Here is a 19,303-nt window from a genome sequence, read left to right on the forward strand (position 1 = left end):
TCGCAGCTGTTATTAAAGCAGGAAAAATACGAAGAGCGTTGCTTGCTTCATACTTCTAAATTGCAGTGTCTAATTAGCTTTAATCTTGCTGTTTAACAAGGACTTGCGGATCTATGAGCAGTTATGCAATCCATGAATGTGCTTCTGTTTAACTCTACTCCTCTACAGTTCATCAGAGCATGCAAAATTGGCAAATCAATAATTGCAGCTATTTGCACACCAAGAAATGCCTTTTTAAATTGCCTGTTATATTAGTGTTTGTTTTGCTTACAAACATGACAGAGCCAAGAACGCAGCCTGCACTCTTTGTGTTAGAATACTATAAAACCTTATAGAAACCCAGTCAGTAACGGCCAAAGTTCCAGTATGTACAGTAACAATAAATTGCTGTCAGGTGAAGAAAACAACATTCCAGATCTGCAGGAAGTATTTCATACTATTCTTTGCTGCAGAACTATCAAACCACCAGTCTGAGCCCATTTGGTTCATTTTGCAGTCAGCTATTTTGCTCCAGCTTCACAAATATGTTACAGAATTTTTCTGCTCATGCCGACTGAAAGGAGATTGCATGCCCTTATCGAGGACTTTCTTGTGTTTAAAATCTGTCTCTCTCTGCTCTGTGTTATTAACTGTGACTCTGAAAAAGTAAACTCTCTGCTCTTTAATAAGCACAACTTTGTTTCAAAGACAATGCACCATTTATTCACATTTAACCAGCCAATTTGGGAACAGCTTTGGGATCCAAGAAAATATGAAAGGCAATTTAGGGCCAGAGTCATAAATACCACAAGTTCAACACCATTTAGGGACTTTTTTTTTTTATTATTTTACTTGCAGTGAAGGAGAAATTGGCTTTTATTTCTTCAAATAAAGTCCATATAGGGAATTTGTCAAGTGTTTTGTGCTTAAGTGCAAATATCCTAAGGAAAATAGAAGGTGACTTTTACCTAGTTCTGCCTCTTAAATCTGAAACATGATTAAATTGATTCTTATGACTTGGGTTACTGAATTCTCTAGGCTATGCCCATAAAGTTGGGCCAAAAGGAACATAAATACAATGAAATAAATCTCTAATAATATGCACAAAGAAGCAGTTGCTGAAAGGGTAGGGAATGAAATGACATCAAAGTAGCCAGATCTGCTTAGAGTTTTCCCTGTTGTTGTTGCCCTGGGATATAGTTTTAAGCTAAAAGAACTGTTTTTTAGGCTGTGTTGAAATAAATGCTTTGCATTCATCAGCACAACTCCTAATGGATATTGAGGGAGATCAGGATCACATTCATCTGCAGAACTATCAATTGTACCTTCTTGAAGCAGCAGACTTTGTGTTCCTTCCCAACAGTGAAGGGAACTATTGTCACTGCAACAAGTTCCTTTTCTTTGAAAGACTTTTAAGTATTTGTGCATTCAACCTGCCTGACTGAGCACTGACTTCTGTGAGACTATATCCTAGTGAATCAGCTGCAGGGATATAGGGAATTTCTACTTACATTCAGGAGCTTGTTAGACAACAGTGTGGTGCCAGAATCAGTCTCGTGGTGGGAGGAGTTTTCAGCTTCATCTCAAGCACAGAGGAGACCTTGCCCATTGGCACAGCCTTCACAGGCATGGTCCCAACAATGGGATTCGTGTCAACACATGTGCCAACCCTGCTGGATTTAAGGCTGATATTAAAAAAAACCCAACAAACCCAGAACATCTCCTCCTAACATCCTAACTAATGGAGCCCTTGGGCCACAGAGCCAGCATCTTGTCCTACACTGGAAGTGCCCGAGGAAGAACAGGGGGCTGTCTTGTAGGGGCTGGGTGGGGAACATGGCCATCGAAGGATTTCCAGGCAATATGTAACTTCCAGACCTGCCAACACCTGCAGTGAAAGCACACGTGAGCACCCCAACCTGAGCCAGCTTGCAGCCTGCACGAGGCAGGTGATGTGATTCTCCAAGGCCACGTGGGTCCTAGCAGCTCTGGGGAAAGCCCCAGGCTTGTGTGGGAAGCAAGGCACCCATCTGGCACCACAGCAGGGCTTGCCTCAGGGGTTGGCGTTGGCAGCCTGGCATCTTGACCCACTTCTGAACCACTCCCACAGGGCCAGATCCTGCAGGAATTCCTCCGGCAGGGGTTGGTGGTGGTTTCAGTTCCCCACCTGTGGCCTCTGCCTGGCGAGGGTTAACTCCACCTGCCTGTCCCCTGTCCCTCAGCTCCATCAAGTTCTGGACATGCACTCGCTCCTCTTCCTCCTTGATTCAATGCCAGCTGCGAAGCAGAGGAATGGCTCTAGGCCTCACCTGATCTGCAGGCTGTGACAGATGTCGCTTCTGGGCAGATCAGGGAAACAGGCATCAGGATCTTATCATCTACTCTGAAAAATGTGGCTGTGATGGCAGACATCTAGGGTGATGTCTTCTAGCTGTTGAATTTCCATTGCGTCCCTGCATAACCCTGTGGACAGTAAGCAAAGCAGCACACATTTCCCACTTGAAATAAAAGAGGGAGATAAGCAGGAAAGATGTAATTCTTTGAAATAATAAAGCCCTGCCTTCTACCTGAGGTTTGCATTTACTGTTATCACCTCCCAATATAATCTCATCCGGCTCTAGTATAAATTACTCGTAATGTGCAATACGTGCAGATACGGGGAAAATAAATGGTCTGTTAAACAAATATTGCTTATCTTCCAGAGCAGAGAATGTAGATGTGTGTCAAATAACTCAGCCAGATCTTTCATTATAGCTGTAAATAACAGCTGAGTAAAGTGACATTTTCATGGACCTGACATGTTACCATAGTGGGAAAATGTGGTGAGAGATTTGCTTATGCCCTGGCTAACTTAGGAGCTGGGAATTTGGGAAGCCATATCCTGTTTGTAGCCCTGACACTTGGAAAACCGTTTCCCCTTACAGTCCCTAGAGATCTAATGCCACATCTTAGTGCCTTCCCCATAATGACCGTAGCGAAAGGAGTCGGTCAGTTCTGGTTCTTCGTGCTCTCTGGGGAAGCGCTTTGGAGGTTTATGTATTTCAAATCACATTAATTTCCTTTCCTTTTTGTTACTTTGCTGCCTGGAATTTGAAAGCTAAAGAACAGTCAGTGCTGTCGTTTAGCTGTAGGTTGAATTCCGTTCGGCAACCAATTTTATCTGTGTTTATCTATCTGCTACTTGCAGAAAGCAGAGTTTAGCTGCCCAGGTCGTTACATGTCTGAAAGGCATCAGAAGGAAGAGGCAGAGGGAAAAATGCAGCCGAACAAGAAAGCACTTCATCTTTTTAATAATATTGTAACTCTTTGTTGGTTGAAACAAATTATGTGCTGGAAAGGAAATAAAAATAATAACACATTTACTGCTTACTAGTCACCTTGGATCTGTTTTAAGGACATAATGTCTACACATGGAGGTCACTATTTGATCTCTCCAGTGTCCTTCCTTTCCTCTCCTCAACCTTCCTGGACTACCAGACTACCTCCTGTCCAGGCATGTCCCTGCACAACCTGACAGGGTTGTGGTGGCTTTTGCAGAGCTGTGTCTGGTAAATACCAGCACAGCTCCAATTACCGAGGACAGATGAATCAGGTCTCCTACTGCAGTGTTCCAAGAGAGCAACTCTTGGATAGACAGACCTCAGCTGTGCATCCCTTGTAGACAGCCTGGTCTAAAGTGATGTGGGCTTCTCCTCTTCACCATCAATAACCCCCAGTAGTGGCAGCAGGCTCTGCTCCCTGCCAGCCCATCTGTGGTGCTGGACAGTACAGAAACCCACCTTATTTGTGAGGTGTCCGGAGATCACCGAGTGATTGCTAGAAATGAGCCAGGGATCATAATTTTTTCAAGGCAGCGCAGCAGTCCAGTGCTCCTCTTCTTTCAACCATTCCTGTGCAGAAGAAGAAAGAATTGAATCAATATTTTTTTTGACAGGCAGAACATTTTTGTTTTGTTTTTACCTTAAAACAGTTTGGAAGGAACTGGTATCAAACTCTTGCCAAAAAGCTGGCTTTTGACATGCACAAAGCATATAACATTTCAGCCCCAAAGACAAATCTTTTGGAAAGCTCACGTCCCCTGCTCCTTGCTTCCCAACTCCATGTGAGGTGCAGGAGCCGACATTTCAGAACATCACTGGAGGGGAAACGAAATGTCACCTGAAGTGCCTTTCAGTCCCTGCTGTGTAAAACCTGTGCTTACTGTTTAGTGACCCCTTCATGCTGTGCAAGCAAATCAGTTGCTGTTTGTTGAGCACCCTGCAGCGTTCTACAGATGATCTCTATTTTTAGGCCATGCCTAGTAAGTTATTTACATCTTCCATGTGCAGACTTCCAGGTCACTTCAAGGTTTCTGACCTGCAGCAACTCTTGGTACTACTTGTGGAAGAAAAGTGTGAGTCCGTAATGGTATTGACGGGCAGTAGAAGTCCTGGCTTTGGCTTGCCAATGTCTGCAGTTGTTCCAGCTTTCTAAATTAGGCCAAGCCTGCAGTTCTGAGGTTGGTGCTCATTTATAGCATATGAAATGCATTATGAAGTGCTTGTTGTCACCCTTCCCTACCCAGAGCAAGGTAAACTATAACCCACAATGGAAATACTCTCATCACCACTCCATCCAGAACTAACCTGGAGAAGATTTAATCCCGCTCTCACCAAGTTCAGTGGCAGCTTTTTGACTCTGATTACTTTCAGTCACGCATGCCAGCGCCTCCATTCCTCCGTGCACGCTGGTATTGTTTCTACAGCATGTTCTTGTTTCCTGCTCCCTGCTGTGGGACTTGAGCTTTCCACAGACGTGTTGGCCGTGGTGCCCACGCTCTGACCGAGCGGCACCCCCGGCACGGCGGGCTGGGGAGTCTGTGCTGTACAAAGACTGGGGGCCAGCTGCTCCAGCAATGTGCCAGCTAAGACACAGGAAGGACCTCGCCTCCCACATCCTGGGGATGTTCAGAGCACACTTAGTGTCAGCATTTGTTAGCAAGAAGTGTGAAGACTTGTTTGCCTGGAAGCACTGAAACGGCTTCTTTGAAAACACTTCTTTAAAGGAGGGACACGTATCCCCAGCCTGGCTTCCTTTGCCAGTTCAAGCACTCTGCAGCTCTCTGCAGGTGAACCCCCAAAAGGGCAGCCTGCCTGCTGTTCACAAAGCCCATGAGTGCCTGTCCACATGGTGTTTGACTCCTGCACCCAAATGAACCTCTTCTCATATACAAGATGTCGTTAGAAAGAGCTCTGGCCTTGTGCAGACTGTTAAAAGCTGGATATCTGCACCCTTGTGAATTGAGGCTTGTCTGATGTAAACAATTCACATTTCAGAAGCAAAGAGCTTTATTTACGACCAGAAAGGCTCCCCTTGCCCTGCCCTGTCAAGAGTGTTGAAAGCAATCCAGAAGTGAACTTTGCCTTTTGGCCAGTGTTTGGTAGGAAGGGTAAACATATACATACATATATATATACATATGCGCATATATTTTACCTTTGCAAATACTGTCCTCCTTTGGCAATGGAACAGAAATACTCAATGAAAAAGAGAGGTTGGCCATTTTACTTTATAGCACTACTTTACACAGTGGTAAAGTGCAGGGATATTTCAGTATGGAAAGAATAAACAGCTTTGTGGCTTTGGGACACAGAATTGAAGGGCTTGGTGAATTCAGATGGAGCAGTGACATTTTTTTGACTTAGCCTGAGGCAGAAAGTCCAAGCCACAAGAGAAAAACAGACCTCAGCTAGTGGGAGCTGATGCTGTTGAGTGGACTCAGCAGGGCTTTGCCAGTTAACACCAGCTTGGGGGACATGCTCTGCTGAGCATTTGGGGACCTCCGGAAGGGAGAGGCCTGGGATGAGCAAGCCAATACAAGAGCTGTGTCCTCAGCTACTGTCAGTGGATTCTGTGAGTCCTGAGATGCTCTTGCAGAGTTACACGGGTGAAATGTGACTGTGATTGTAGCACATATGGCCTCTGTATGGTAGAAAGTAGAAAACTCCATGAGCTTTCCAGCCACCTAGAGACCCTGCACAGAGGCTGCCAGGCATCTCCTTTAAAGAAAGCCCATGTCCCTGTGGGTCATAAATATCTGCTGACAGAGAAGTAGTGGCAGGGACTGAAACGTGCAATGACATTTTTCCAGGAGGGCAGGATTAGGCTTAATTAGCTGCTGGGCTTAGTCCAGGCACCAGACACAGGATCTCTATATGTGGGAACTGATGTTTAAGAGCACCTCAGTATAGAGAACTGGGATTACTCATTTCTGTGGTGGGCAGAGGAGCTTAGGCTGGACTGTGACAATTTGTCAGAGTAGTAACTTCAGGGTGCAGTTAGTCTTAAAAATCCAGTTTTTGGTGTCATGAATTGGAGCAGCTCCATTCATTATAAACTCCTGGCTTGAAACTGGTTTCCTGCATTGCAGAGGCCACAAGGTGCCCCAGTGTCTCACCCCACCCTCAGATGTGCTTGGTTAACTAGAATATCCTTTGGAGCATGAGAGCCATTTTTGGCACAGAGACTTCAGCAACAGCAAGTCTCCCACTTCCTCTGCTGGATCAGTGTAAGAGATATATATACACACACACATATATATACATATGTATATATACATACACACACACACACACACACATACATATACACACATATAAATATAAATACACATCTCACTTAAATAGACCTATATCCTTTAAATCAGCAGACTGAAGCCCTGTATCTATGTTAGGTCAGATGTGGAGCACTTTTCCACATCTAGTGCACTCTGGTGCGCTTCAAGTGTTTGTAAGACTTGTTAATTCATAATAGTAAAGGTAATATCAGGGCTAAAGAAAATCCCCAAACAATTGCAATTCCTATAAGAAACAGGAAAGGAAGAAGGAAAAGAAGAGCTAAATTTCAACGAGCAGATACCACAGCATGGAGTGCCAGAGATCTGGGCAGAGTCACGTACCTGGGAGGTGTTGGTAGGTGAGGGCAGTCCACAGTGTCACATCAGGCTGCTCAGCTGCCAGCACATTAGGAACCTCATCTAGTGTGTCCCACTTGCTGTGCTCTCCTTTCCTGCAGATGCCTTACCTGCTCCTGAACCCGTCCATGCCAGAGATAAGGCCTCGAATGCACCCTGTGTTTTTTGGAGAAAGCATTGAGGTCAGCCCTGAGCCCGTGCAGGAAATCAGGTACAGATGGGATTGGGTGGGTAGGTGGGGATTTCTGTGTTTTTCCTGATGCTTTTTCTTTTGCCAAAAATTAAAATGTGTTTATGAATGGGAGTCATGGTTATTTTGATGGGAAGGGAGGGACAGGTGGGAAAGTAAAGCCTGAATTAAAGACACTGACAGCAGCAGAGGTGGAGGGGAGGAGGCAAGAACTGGAGGGAGGTTTTAACAGAAGGCAGCTTTCCTTCCAAGGCTATGAGACAAAACCATTACCATCTGTGGGCTTAATAGCTCCACTAACTAATCTGATAGTCTTCATACTGTTGTTCCCAGATGACTTGTATCTTGAGAAGAAGCAACACCCTTATAATTGGCACCTGTTTTTGTTAGCCCTTGCAGCAGAGAAAGCAACATTAGACCAGTCCATAGAGACTGAATGAGCTCTTCCTAGTGAGGAGATGGTCCCTCAAGGCAGTGATGGAGATGTTTTGCTCTCCTGTGGGGCTGGTGGATAAACATTGGTCTCTGCTCTTCTTTTCCTCTTTTGCTGGTGTGGAATGTACTCCGAAAACAGCCTGGAGCAGTTACACACAGCTTGGGGCAGGGACAGTGGGAGGACTGTAAAGCAAATTCCCACCTCCCTCAACCTATGCAACGTCTCTCTGGAAATGTACCCCAGTAAATCTCTGCTGGCTGAGGAACTGCCAGCGGGCATGTTTTTATGGTGATTACATCTGAGTCGTGTTTTATGTGTGCTGAATGACTTGCTTACACCCTGGCTGTGCAAAATACATTACGGCAGCTCAGATTACACTCGGTGCACAATCAGTCAGCCCCCCTCCGGGTGGAGGTAATGACGAGCACACACCCAGCTTTTAATCTTTTTTACGTGGAGCTGCACATTCCTTGGCTGCTGATTGCTAGAGGAGCGTTTGGGGAGCAGAGAAAACCAGTGAAAGTCCTGCTGTTCCTCGTGGCTAGGAATTCTAGGGAAAGCCTTTCACGTGGCCTGCTGTCTGTGGCCTGCTGTCCCTACATCCCTTATGGATGCCTGCAGAAAACAGGCAGGGTAGTGACATTCCAGGTTTTGTGGGTTCTTCATGTGGCTGCTCAGGTGGTCACTTTCTTTGAGACCAGTGGCGTGGGTATTGGGCAGCCATAGCCTGCAGTAGGCCAATGCTTTACCTTCTCTGTCACCATTGCTTGGATTTTCTGTAGGCTCCAACAAACAACCTCACCCCTCATCTCCCAGCACTCTGATTTTAGCTAGCTTGGGTGTCTTCGTGCTCTGATGGCAAGGCACTACAAAGAAAAAAGACAAACACAGAGCCTTGACAGCTCAACAAGGCCATTACAGGGTGTTTGCCTCCAGTGTAGCTGTCAGGGCTGAGCTGAGGTTGCAGTGGGGCCTGTGGAGGAAACCAGAGGAAGAAGTGGGTGGCTTGGAGCCTGTGCACCAAGGTGTTTTCTGCCCTGGCAGGACCATGGTCCCCTGTGCACATGCACTGCAGAAATGCTGAGATGGATTCACAGCAAGGGGTGGTTCCACCAAGATTCACCAGAAGGATGGAGTCCTCTTTTGGCCCTTGCTTTGGGTTTTAGAGTTGGCATCAGCCCCAGTGTCTGTGCAGTAAGAGATCATAAACGTTGCCAGCTTCAAAGGGTTAGAGCAGAGCCCTGCCTGTCTTATCTCCTTTACTGCCTGGGCTGTGTTCCTGATACCTTGCTGTCCTCTGTAGGTGCAATTCCGAGGTGAAGTACGACTCCGAGAAGCATTACCGGGACGACATTTTCTACGGCCCCATCCCCACCGTCACCACCTACAGCGAGACAATCATCGCTGCTCCCAACTGCACCTGGCGGAACTACAAGTCCCAGCTGATCTTCGAGCCCCGCCAGAAGCCACTGAGGTTTCAGAGCACAACCATCATTTTTCCCAAGCGTGCCAAGAACATTTACCGGACCACCCTCAGCTACAGCTTGGGTTGTGCCAAGCGTTGGTTCGCTTCCAGCGTGCAGCTGGAACTCTGTGAGGAAACCAGCCCGTGCGTCATCTACAGCGAGACCCTCTGATCCGCCCTGGCAACCGCGCGACCTCCGGGAAGGCCGCGGCCTTCGCTGGGCCTCTGGCTGGGCCTTCATGGATGGCGACTGAACATCAGTGGCTGGAGAACACCTCGTCGTGGGTGAGGCTGAACTGGCTGGGAGGAGGCTTGCAGGGCATGCAAGGATGGTTTTGATCGGTGAGAGAGGCTGGCTTATATTTTGCGACATTCCTGATGTTCACGATCTCGATTCTGTTTTTTGTTTGTTTTTTTTTTTTTCCCTGACCATATCTATTTTTGAGTTGTGTTTAGATGAAATCAAGATGACCAAGGACCCTGCTACCCGTAACAGAGCCTAGTGAGCTCTGTAGGTCTCGTCTAGCACATAGGTGAGAGTCACTGTAACATTCAGAGCTATTTTGATCTCTGCAAAGGGAAGACCAACTGCAGAGTCAGCGTCTGGTCAGCCCGGCATAGACCAGGCCAGGTCTCAGAGCTGAAATGCAGAGGAGTTGGTTATTAATACACCACAGCTTGCTCCAACAGCTCATCTGAGAGGGAGCTGCAGTATTACACCACCGCAGTCACCTCAGACCTAACTTCCTGGGAGCAGTGGGGACTGTCACCCCAAGAAAAAGGAGAAAAACAGGCGCCTGGTGCTCTTGCAAGGCACAGCACAGTCAGGAGATGGGAGAAGGGCCTGCCCTGACCCAGCCACGTCTTCTGTGAGCCCAGCTGAGAGTAAGCACCGGAGACTGAGGAAACTGAATAGGTGGGGAGCTAGTTTCTAAAACTGAGCAAGTGATTTAGGAGCCCATTGCCCTTTTTCAAAAGTTTTGTCAGTCCAAGTGTGCTGTGCTGTTCACTGCCTTGAACACTCAGTTTACAGGGATCTTTAAGCACTTGCAACCCTTCTGAGTTTCAGGGAATGGCACTATTGCAGGGAAGAGCATAGGGCAGGAAGATGATCTCTGGCTTAAAAGAAGCCCAGGGCAGGGTTAACTCACCTTCTCAATGGTTTCCATACTTGTGGCATGGACAGCTTTTCTGACTGTGGAGGAGCAGCCAAACTTTCTGTGTAGAGCTTGAAGAGCCTAAATCAGTCCAGGTCTTTCTAAATCATCCAGGCTGTAGCAATTCAACAGGTACTTCACAAACAGCTGAGCTGTCTCTGCAAAAGGACCAAGAAACACTGAGTGAGCAGGAGTCAGTACAGCCATCCTGAGGTAAACCATTCCCCACTCATGAATCCCATTTCCTGGTATCCCTTCAGCTTGCTGAAAATCTGCAAGAGCCTGGATTCCCACAAACATATAACTTTTGAAAATAGCACAGAATTGTCTCCAAAAATCTTACCAAGAATTCTTGCATGCTGCTCAGACTTAGAAAATAACCACACAGCTCCGGAAATTAATTTCCAGCTTTCCCTCTTCTAAACTTTCCATTTTGTTCCTGACTTGCTGTGAGTCTGATGGAGTTACTTCAGAACACAGCTGAGCAGCCAAGTCAGAAAGCCTATTAACGATGTCAACAAGACGTAGCTGATTGCCCAGAACAGTTGACGCACAAACCCACAGAGATTTAAAAAAAAAAAATCTGAAAAACTTGAAAAAATAGTAAAATTAAATAGTGACTTATAAAGATACTCTTTCCATAAGTTTCAAAAAGCAACTGGTAAATGTGACCAGAACTGTGACCTTTATGAAACAGAGTTCTCTTGTTTAAAATGAAGCACAGTTTTTCCACCAGAGGTAAATATAAAGTCTTTATATATAAACTTAAATCCTGACAGCCGAAGCATCATTAGCACTGAAAGATGTGTGTTATGACAGTGATGAACTCTGCTTCTCTGGGAGTTAGCACTTGGTAGGGAGAAACCTCTCAAAGGATTTCCAAGGCTTCCACCTACTGTTGAATTCTTTACAGCAACACAAACAAGGATTATATTTGTTATTGGTCAGGTTTTGCTGTCACTGACTGTCAGCATCAAAGCCTGGAAAAGCACTGTCTGCCTCTGAAGGGATTATTGCGCCTGAAGCAACCCTTCTCCCCAGGGCACCAGCAAACATGGAGTTGGCTTAGGCAGCAGGGAGGAGATGTGAGGATGAACATGGTCCCGGTCCCAGTGCAGTTAAGTTGGTGATGCACTTACTTGCTAGTTCATCCTGAGGTCTGTCCTGTTCTCCAAGTGTTGCTGAGCGAGCCTTGGGACTGGGGGAGATACCCACCTGCCTTCCTGGGTACACATGAAGGCTCTGGAGGGCTCATTGCACACATCCATGAGAGTCTGTACAAAGGGGGGCAGGTTTCCAAGCTGAGCAACACTGTTATCCAGGTTCAAAAGCAGGGCCAGCACTCACACCCAGGAGATCCCTGCATGATGACAGATTAGATTGCAGGCACCTCCACTGAGCAAGCATGGAGACAGGCTGGCCTCAGAGCCAAAGGGATGCCAGAGACTCCCTGTTCTGACCACACATTACAGGTTGTGCTCCTGTTAACAGCTTGATTATTCCCTTGCTTCAAGCACAAAGCTGCAATTTTTGATCACATTGGTCTTTGAGCAGGACAGGTTTTCCCCAGAAAAAAAATCTCTTTTATCATGACTGGCTGCAGGCTTCTGCCAGCCTTCTCTGTTAGTTCTGCTTCCTAAATATTGGCCACAACAGTAAAAAACAGAATTCAAGAAAAGCCAAAAAACTAGTGTGGCAATACAAATCCACCAGAGAGACCTGAACCTCAGCCTGGACTTTCACCACACAGGGACAGGGGCTGCAGAGGCAAAGTCTCACAGGTGGATGTGACCCCCAGGAGGGTGCAGTGGAAAGCTGCATCCTTGGCACTGGAGTGTCCCACACGCCCAGACCAGGCCTCTTTGAAGCTTCATGCTTTGTTTTCTCTGCAAATAGACTAGAAATGACCTAACATGCTCCTGCTCCTTTGAGTTTAAGCAGCTTTTGTGGTCTTGCCATGTTAGGGGGAAAAAAAGACAGAGAGCAGTGTGGGTTTCTAGGCTGCTGAACACATTCTGAGCTGTGTGGCCACAGTGGCTATGGTGGGACTACAACCCTGGACCACATCCAAAGTGGGACATTGCCTGAGATCTGTAGAAATTTTTGAAAAATACCTTCTTACGTGGTGTCTCCCATGGGCCCATCACAAGCTGCTTTTCTTCTCAGCAAAAGCTGGCTCTGGAAAGGGACTTTGTTTTTCCTGAGGACAAGGAAACCACAGAGGGTCAAGTCTTCACCCTTGCCTGGGCACAGATCCCACCCTGCCTGTCCACCCTGTCCCTGCTGCTCCCATCCCTGTGGCTGGGTTAGGCAGTGGTGGAAGAGCCAAAGTTCACCTTACCATGACTGGGAAAAGTGATGACTTTTTTGTTTTGCTTAAACACCAGAAACTGTATTTTGTGTGTGTGTTGCCAATGAAGAATTGCTGCAAGCAGCCAAGAAGTGCCTCGTGCCATACCTGTAGTATGTTTGTACATCTAAAAGGAATGATTAGTCCCACTAGGGAGGTGCTTTTCTTTTAAATGGAGCATTATTAATCTCAACCAACAGATCTTTATTCCTGTATATTTTCTCAAAGATATAAGTGATTAATTTAGACCACGGAAAGGTGAGTTTCCTTGAGCAGCTCGGACTGTGGCTGCACAATTTCTCCCTGGGATCCTGATGTACATGTTGCCCACAGTCCTGTAAGCCTGATGGGTAAAGTTAGACTCTGCCTTTTGGAATTATTGTCCATCAAAAGTTATTTTTGAGATCAAAAACTTTCACAGAAGGCATCTTTCTTTTCTGGGGGGATTTGGGGGTAAGATTGATTTTTTTCAATATGGAAACTCACTGTCCCAAAGGTGTGGGGTTCCCCTTCACCCCCTTCATTCCTGTGATTCTTTTGCCCCTGAATGCAACAGAGCATGCTGGTGTCTGGTCTGCCCGCGTTGCTGTCATTACATTTGGGGCCAAAAAGAGGAAACCCTGACTAAATACTGAACTTTCAAAAGCTGTGGAATACTTTGCACAAACCACAGAGAACAACTTTGACCAAAACAGTTTACTGCTTATCTTTATTTTTTGCCTTTTCCTTTTTTTTTTCTTCCTAAGCCAACTCTACTTTTCTCAATGTGAAATACAGACAGATTTGCACCCTTGGTGCAACATTTCTGAGAATGATGAAATGGGGTTTGGGTGTTGATAGCAGTGTTTGAGTGAGCTGCTGGTCAGAGAAGTGAATGCTATTTACTATTTATGTTGAGTGTGTCTTAAAAAATAGGAAAGGTCACAGAAGGCTAATGAGCAAAAGACTTTGTAGAGCAAACTGAAGACTAAAGACTGTGTGAGTCTGGTCTAGAGGCAAATGGTTCTATGTGTGAACACTGCGAGCTAGGATATTTAGCCACTGTAGTTTTAACCTGCCTTTTTTCCTGTAGGAAGAGGCATTCCTTGCCTTCTTTAGAGCTGAAACAAAATCAGATCCATCCTCTGCCACAGTCATTCAGTCCCACTGAAGTCTGTGAGCATCAGTGTTCCCCAGGCTTACAGGGTACTTACTGTGTGTGTGCCAAGCAAACATGCACAGAGCTGTGCCTCTGGGGAGATGGGGGAATACTTTATAGGGGATGATGGATCTTATTGTGAGATATTCAGATTTCTACTGCCAGATAAACTCTGCTCCCTGAGGATCACCTGATCACTCACAAATTGATCTGTTCCAAATATCTCCCCTAAAGCTTTCCTATAACCATTGGATTTTTTAGGTCTTGGGAGGCATTAATTCTTTTTCAGATACTGTGATGGTCATCAAAATGAGCAAAGTATCCTACCATGTAAGTTGTGACCTGAGGATGGGGTTGAAAGGTGTCTGAAGGTTAGAGAAGGAGAACATATAAGTGGTGGAAATGCATAAGGATGTGTCATATTTTTATTTTTGTAAGTCTGATTCTCTAAGTGCTTGTAAAGTACTTTACTGTTGTATATGTGGTGATGCAGTAGTTCACAATATCCTTTTATTTTTGTATATTCCCCCCTCCACCATAATCCCTTTCTGTTCAACTCATAGAGAGTAATTTAAGAAGACAAAATTTATATATCATAATAAAATGCTCAAACCATCATGCTGATGTATCTGGAGTTTCCTTCCTCTTCCTTGTCCCTTTATTTGGTACCTAATGCCCCTTTCCCATCCAAAGGGCGTATTTTTGGTGTGTCCCTCCCTTCTGTGGGTTTCAGCCCAGCACCCCATGGACGGGTGGCTGTGGCACAGTCAGTGCTGTGATGCATAAAACCTGCTCTGCCACACGTGCCCAGGGAAACTGAAAAGCAGAGGCAGAACTCTGCTTCCTGCAGAGGCAGTTTGACCCTTCCAGATTTCACTGGTTGCCAGTTTTACCATTTCTTCACTCTAAATTTCCCTCTTCTTCCTTCATCTTGTTCTACCCAGCTTGGTGTGTTTGATCTAGACAATTCCTCTCCCAGCTTTTCCATGGCCTTCAAGGGAAGGAAGAACCAACACAATGCTTATTTCATATCCAGGTATCCACAACCTAGTACAGTACTGGGACCCCTGCTTTGTCCTGACTTTCCAAGTCATGACAGTGGATAGGCTGGATCGGCACTAAAACCATAAAGTGTGTTTTAAACCCATTGCTGTAAATGCCTCAGGCTCACCAGCCAGCTATTAGTAGAATGCTCTGCTGTCTTCCAAGACCCAAGATGTCTGCAGGGAGAATCTGACACTAATCTTTATGGAAAAATCATATTGGATTTATAGGGATGAAGTCAATAGGCTTGGACGAAAATGGCTGTTAAACTCTAAGGAATGGAAAGGAGAAGCAAAGCCATGGTATGCAAGAGGCTTCAGCTGCAAGGGAAGTGCCCATGTCCACATCCCAAGCATTTTGACACAAATCATGTCTGAACTGCTCCTAGGATGAGGGATGGGAGACACACTCATGCCTAAGAACCTGAGGAAACACAAGGATGTGAAGAAGGCAGGGGATGTGCAGGCTGGGCAAGTTCACTGGCTGATACCCAAATGCCAGATGAAGGACATGTGCATCCACTCCTGCTATTTAAATAAAACCATAAAATGTGAATGCTGTCCAATGAAGATTCCTGAGGTGGCAGCTAAATCCTCAGCAGCAAAAGCAGTATTAGATGCAGGATATGTGTTTTGGCAAGTGTGCTCAGATGAGCTAACCCCTAAGCTAGTGGCTTTTACTGTGCTATTTGGATGTTGTAAATTTAAGCAGATGATGCTTGGTATTAGTTTTGCTCCTGGGATATTTCAGACAGTAATTGCACATATCTCTGAGGGATTACAAGGTGCTGAAGTTATAATGGATGGACTTTGAATTTAAAGTAGATGCCTTTATGAACAGAAGGAAAGGTTTAGGCTGGTTTTACAGACAGCAAGAATGCTCAGTATAAAATACCAAAAGCCTCACCTAAAAGAATTTGCTGGTAATGGGCAGCTACAAATTAAATAATAATAAAAACCCACATGCTGGGATTCCTATTCCACTCAGCAAAGCAGAGTTGTAAGGAAACAATAGATGCCTTCATCAAATTTCATTCCACAGCTATTTACAGTCAACAAATAATGGAAAGACTTGCCAGAGAAAGAGCCTTACCTGATACTGGAGCAGTAAAAATGTCCCCCTGCTGCCAAATCGTCAGCTTTAGAACTACCACATTCAAGACCTTGGGCTTGGTGTCTGGTCTCCATCAGCAGATGGCAATGTCACTGCCTGGACCTGCGGAAGTCTCTTTGGAAGACCGAGGCAATGCCAAGCAGCAGGAGGTTGTATTGTCCCCAGAAATGTCATGAATCTGTTCCAATGCGAAGGAATCACCAGCAGCATTCCTGGACTGATGTGTAGCATGGCCATCTACTCAAACTGTCTCCTCTGGCACAGGACGCTGAACTGTCACTTAATCCATTTCTGTGGGGAGCAGATACGGGATGGGAGACTGTCACAGCAGATAGACCTCTGTCCCCTGGGCAGCTGCCCCTGTGGCTCCACAACTGCCTCCCCCAGCAGCTATCCCAGCATGACTGAACCCACCTGGCATGCTCTGGATGCAGCTCTGTGACCTCCTCGTGTCCCATGGCGCAGGTTCAGTGCCTCAGGGGGCATCTTGGCTTCAGCAGTCAAGCCCCCAGGGTGGCTGCATGGGGCCTCTGGATGCTTGGTCTGGTGGTGGGGACTTCCCAGGCTGGCACTCCCAGCTACCCTCATCAGTGTCTGCCCAGCTGTGGTAAGATGTGGGTCTAGTGCTGGTTTCAATCCCATTCCTTGGGGGAGTGATTCCCACCACAGGTTCAGCCCCTGCAGTTACCCCATGGCCCATGGAATGGGGCTTGGCCATGCAGGTTTACCACTACATTATCCATGCCCAGCTCGCCTGCCTGTTTCTAAATCCCCTGGTCTGGTGACACTGGAGAGGAGCAAGGACCTGCCACAGGCCTGTGCAGCTTCTGCCAAAGCACCAAGTCTCCTTCCCCTGGCAATGTGCCCAGCCATGCTCCCAGCAGGAATGGCTTGTTCTCGAGTAGGATAAAGGGTCCTGGAATTGCTTTTTTGGGGCGTAAGGAGGGAGTTTTATGAGCTCTATTTTCTGCTTCTAATAATGATATTGGATTTAAACAGTTCCACGCCTTGGAGTTCAAGACAGATGGGGAGTTCACATCTACGAGGATGAAAATGCTCATCCTGCCAAGCCTTTGATTCTCATCATATCCTTCCTACCCTACAAACAGGCGGACAGCACATTTCTAGCATAAAAATATCCTCCTCTCTGGCTAACCACCACCAGATTCCCTTCCTGAGCCTGTTCTGAGACTGGTGATTAGACATTTCTATATACATAAACATCCAAATCATCTCCCCAAGGTTCTTCCTGTCTCCCAAGCAAATCCTGAGGCCAGCGGCTATTTGCAGCTCCTTGAAATACAAATGGGATCAGGGCTTCTTCCAAGTTGACTGCTGTGGTCAGGACCCTCCATGTACCTCCCTGGAGCTGCACTGTGGCCCTGCAGCCTCCCATCACAGGCCACTGAGACACCCACCCCTCCTGCTCTGCAGAGCCAACACCTCGTGCCTGGCTGCTATTCATGATGCCGAGGCACTGCATAGACTGGGAAACATTTTGGCACTGGGATGTGCTGTGGGAATGCGTGGGCATATGCACACTTGCAGAGGGAGGGTGCAAAACCACGCCAAAAAACACAGAAAGCAGCAGAGGAATGAGCAACAGACACACACGCGCGTGCAAACTGCATTCTCTTTGATGGAGGATTGGAGAAACATTACCTTCCCCTGGGGCTTTGCAGTGAAATAACCCGATTATTCATGAACCAGCCAGAATCATCAATCCCTCATTTATCATTCTCAACATAAATTATAAGGGCAAGAGAGGAACACACCAGCAATAAACTAGTTATAGATGTAGTGTTGAAATCTGCCCATTCCCTTTGAATATGCCCCACTTACTGATAACAAACAGTGATCCAGCCGACTCCTCAGCTGAGTCCTGAGCATTGGATTACAAAGGACACAGGCCAACACCCCGCTCTGTGCGAGCGAAAGTCCATTTGGTGCTTGCGTGGGCGGCCAACTAGGAAATGGCAGCAAATTTAAAAAAAACCCCACATTTGTCTTGCTGACAAATGCCTCCAGGAAATAAAAGCCTTTGTGTTCTTCTTTGACCTCTTCCACTCACAGATGGTTTTTTTGCTGTGCTTCTGACAGGGATTTTTTTTTTTAGCGCCTGCACTTCCAGGATATTCATTTTTGCTGCTGAAGAGCTGGGCCGCCCGACAGCTTCAAGGACGGGTGTCCCCAGTGCTGGGGGCTGCTGAGGTGATGATGTACATCGTGTTATGGACCCCTTGTGGCCAAGTAGGATGGCCTTGAAGGGGCAGAGCTGGGGTTTTAACTGCAGACCCAGCTTCTAGTGGGCATTTTGGGATGGCAACATCTCAGACCTCTGGGAGCGTCCTTGGCTGGTTGAGCACAGGTTTTACTCTGGGATATAGATTGAACCAGGGGAGAGAGTACCCAGAACCACGCATATTCCTGACTAGTATCTGGGAGAGGAGTTGAGCATCCTTCCAGCTCTAGTCTGAGCCTGTTTCTCAAGTGAAGTGAAGATGGAGTGGATCAGGGAGTGGCAGAGTAACCCTTGAGGCTCAGGGTGCTTTGCTGAGCACAGCTCAGCTCTGCCTCCAGATCTGCCCTTGAACTTTGCAGCTTGGGCCCTTCCTGAGTCCTCTGGGACTTGTAAGTGTTTTGGCAGCACCAGCTCTCTGTGTGAGCCCCAGCCATAGCTGAAGCACACTGTTAACGAGCCACATGTTCTGAAGGCCTCCAGGCTTGGCACTGGCTGTTGGGGACCTGTTGGAGCCCAGCTCCATTAAGTGGCCGTGGTGCCACAGCCCAGCAGAGCCAGCTGCAAAGTGCCCAGCTCAGCACTTTCTGGAAAAGTTTCATTTGCACTCCCTCTGCCACTCACTTCACTCCTCCAAGGGTCTCTCCTCTATGCACTCAGAAAGGGGGGGGAAGAAATCATAGTATGTTTAAACACTGCCTAATGGTGAAAAATAACATCTGGAGTGCAGCCTTGCCCCTCACACAGAGTCCTCCATCTCCACATCCTAATACAAAACCCAATAGGGAATTGTTCTAGAAGGGATCTGTCAGCTCAGCAATAGGGACAACTCTCCCTGTGGGTGCCATGAGCTCAAGGGCAGCAGCCTTTCACCAGGGGACAGCAGGTACCCAAGAGCCCTGGAAAAGTGGGTGGGTGGCTGAAGCCATACTCACTGCTGGGAGATTTTAGAGAGGGAAGGGAAGAGACCGCTCAGCAGCAGGGTGACCCCATGCCTGTGCCTCCTGTGCTGGCCCATCTCCCCTGTTCCCCCAGGAAACGGGCACAGGAGAAACCTGCTTCCTTTGAGCCTGTTTCCAAAGAGGCTCTTCCAGCCAACATTAACACACTTTGCTTTACTTCCCAGCATGGCCCGGGGCAGAAAGCAACATCTGGACCTAATAAAAAGGCTGCCCTCCCCCCCCAAAGAGACCCAAGAGCAACCTCTGCTATTTGGTTTCCAACCTCTGCTGTTTGATTT

The 19,303-nt window shown here is 46.8% G+C and overlaps 1 protein-coding gene across 2 annotated transcripts in view; it reads left to right on the forward strand.

Moving 5' to 3' along the window:
* RFLNA (refilin A) overlaps nt 1-19,303 on the forward strand; it is a 29,155-nt gene that overhangs the window by 2,536 nt on the left and 7,316 nt on the right. Inside the window, exons 2-4 of one of the 2 annotated variants that reach the window (XM_032705364.1) lie at nt 7,033-7,142; nt 8,861-9,307; nt 17,925-17,950. In XM_032705364.1, the coding sequence (XP_032561255.1) occupies nt 7,033-7,142; nt 8,861-9,194 (444 nt within the window). In that variant the 3' untranslated portion in view covers nt 9,195-9,307; nt 17,925-17,950. Of the gene's footprint in view, nt 1-7,032; nt 7,143-8,860; nt 9,308-17,924; nt 17,951-19,303 lie in introns of those variants that run through there. The other variant, XM_032705363.1, reaches the window with a different exon arrangement.

The sequence above is a fragment of the Chiroxiphia lanceolata genome, chromosome 18, assembly GCF_009829145.1.
Source record: "Chiroxiphia lanceolata isolate bChiLan1 chromosome 18, bChiLan1.pri, whole genome shotgun sequence".
Taxonomy (NCBI): domain Eukaryota; kingdom Metazoa; phylum Chordata; class Aves; order Passeriformes; family Pipridae; genus Chiroxiphia; species Chiroxiphia lanceolata.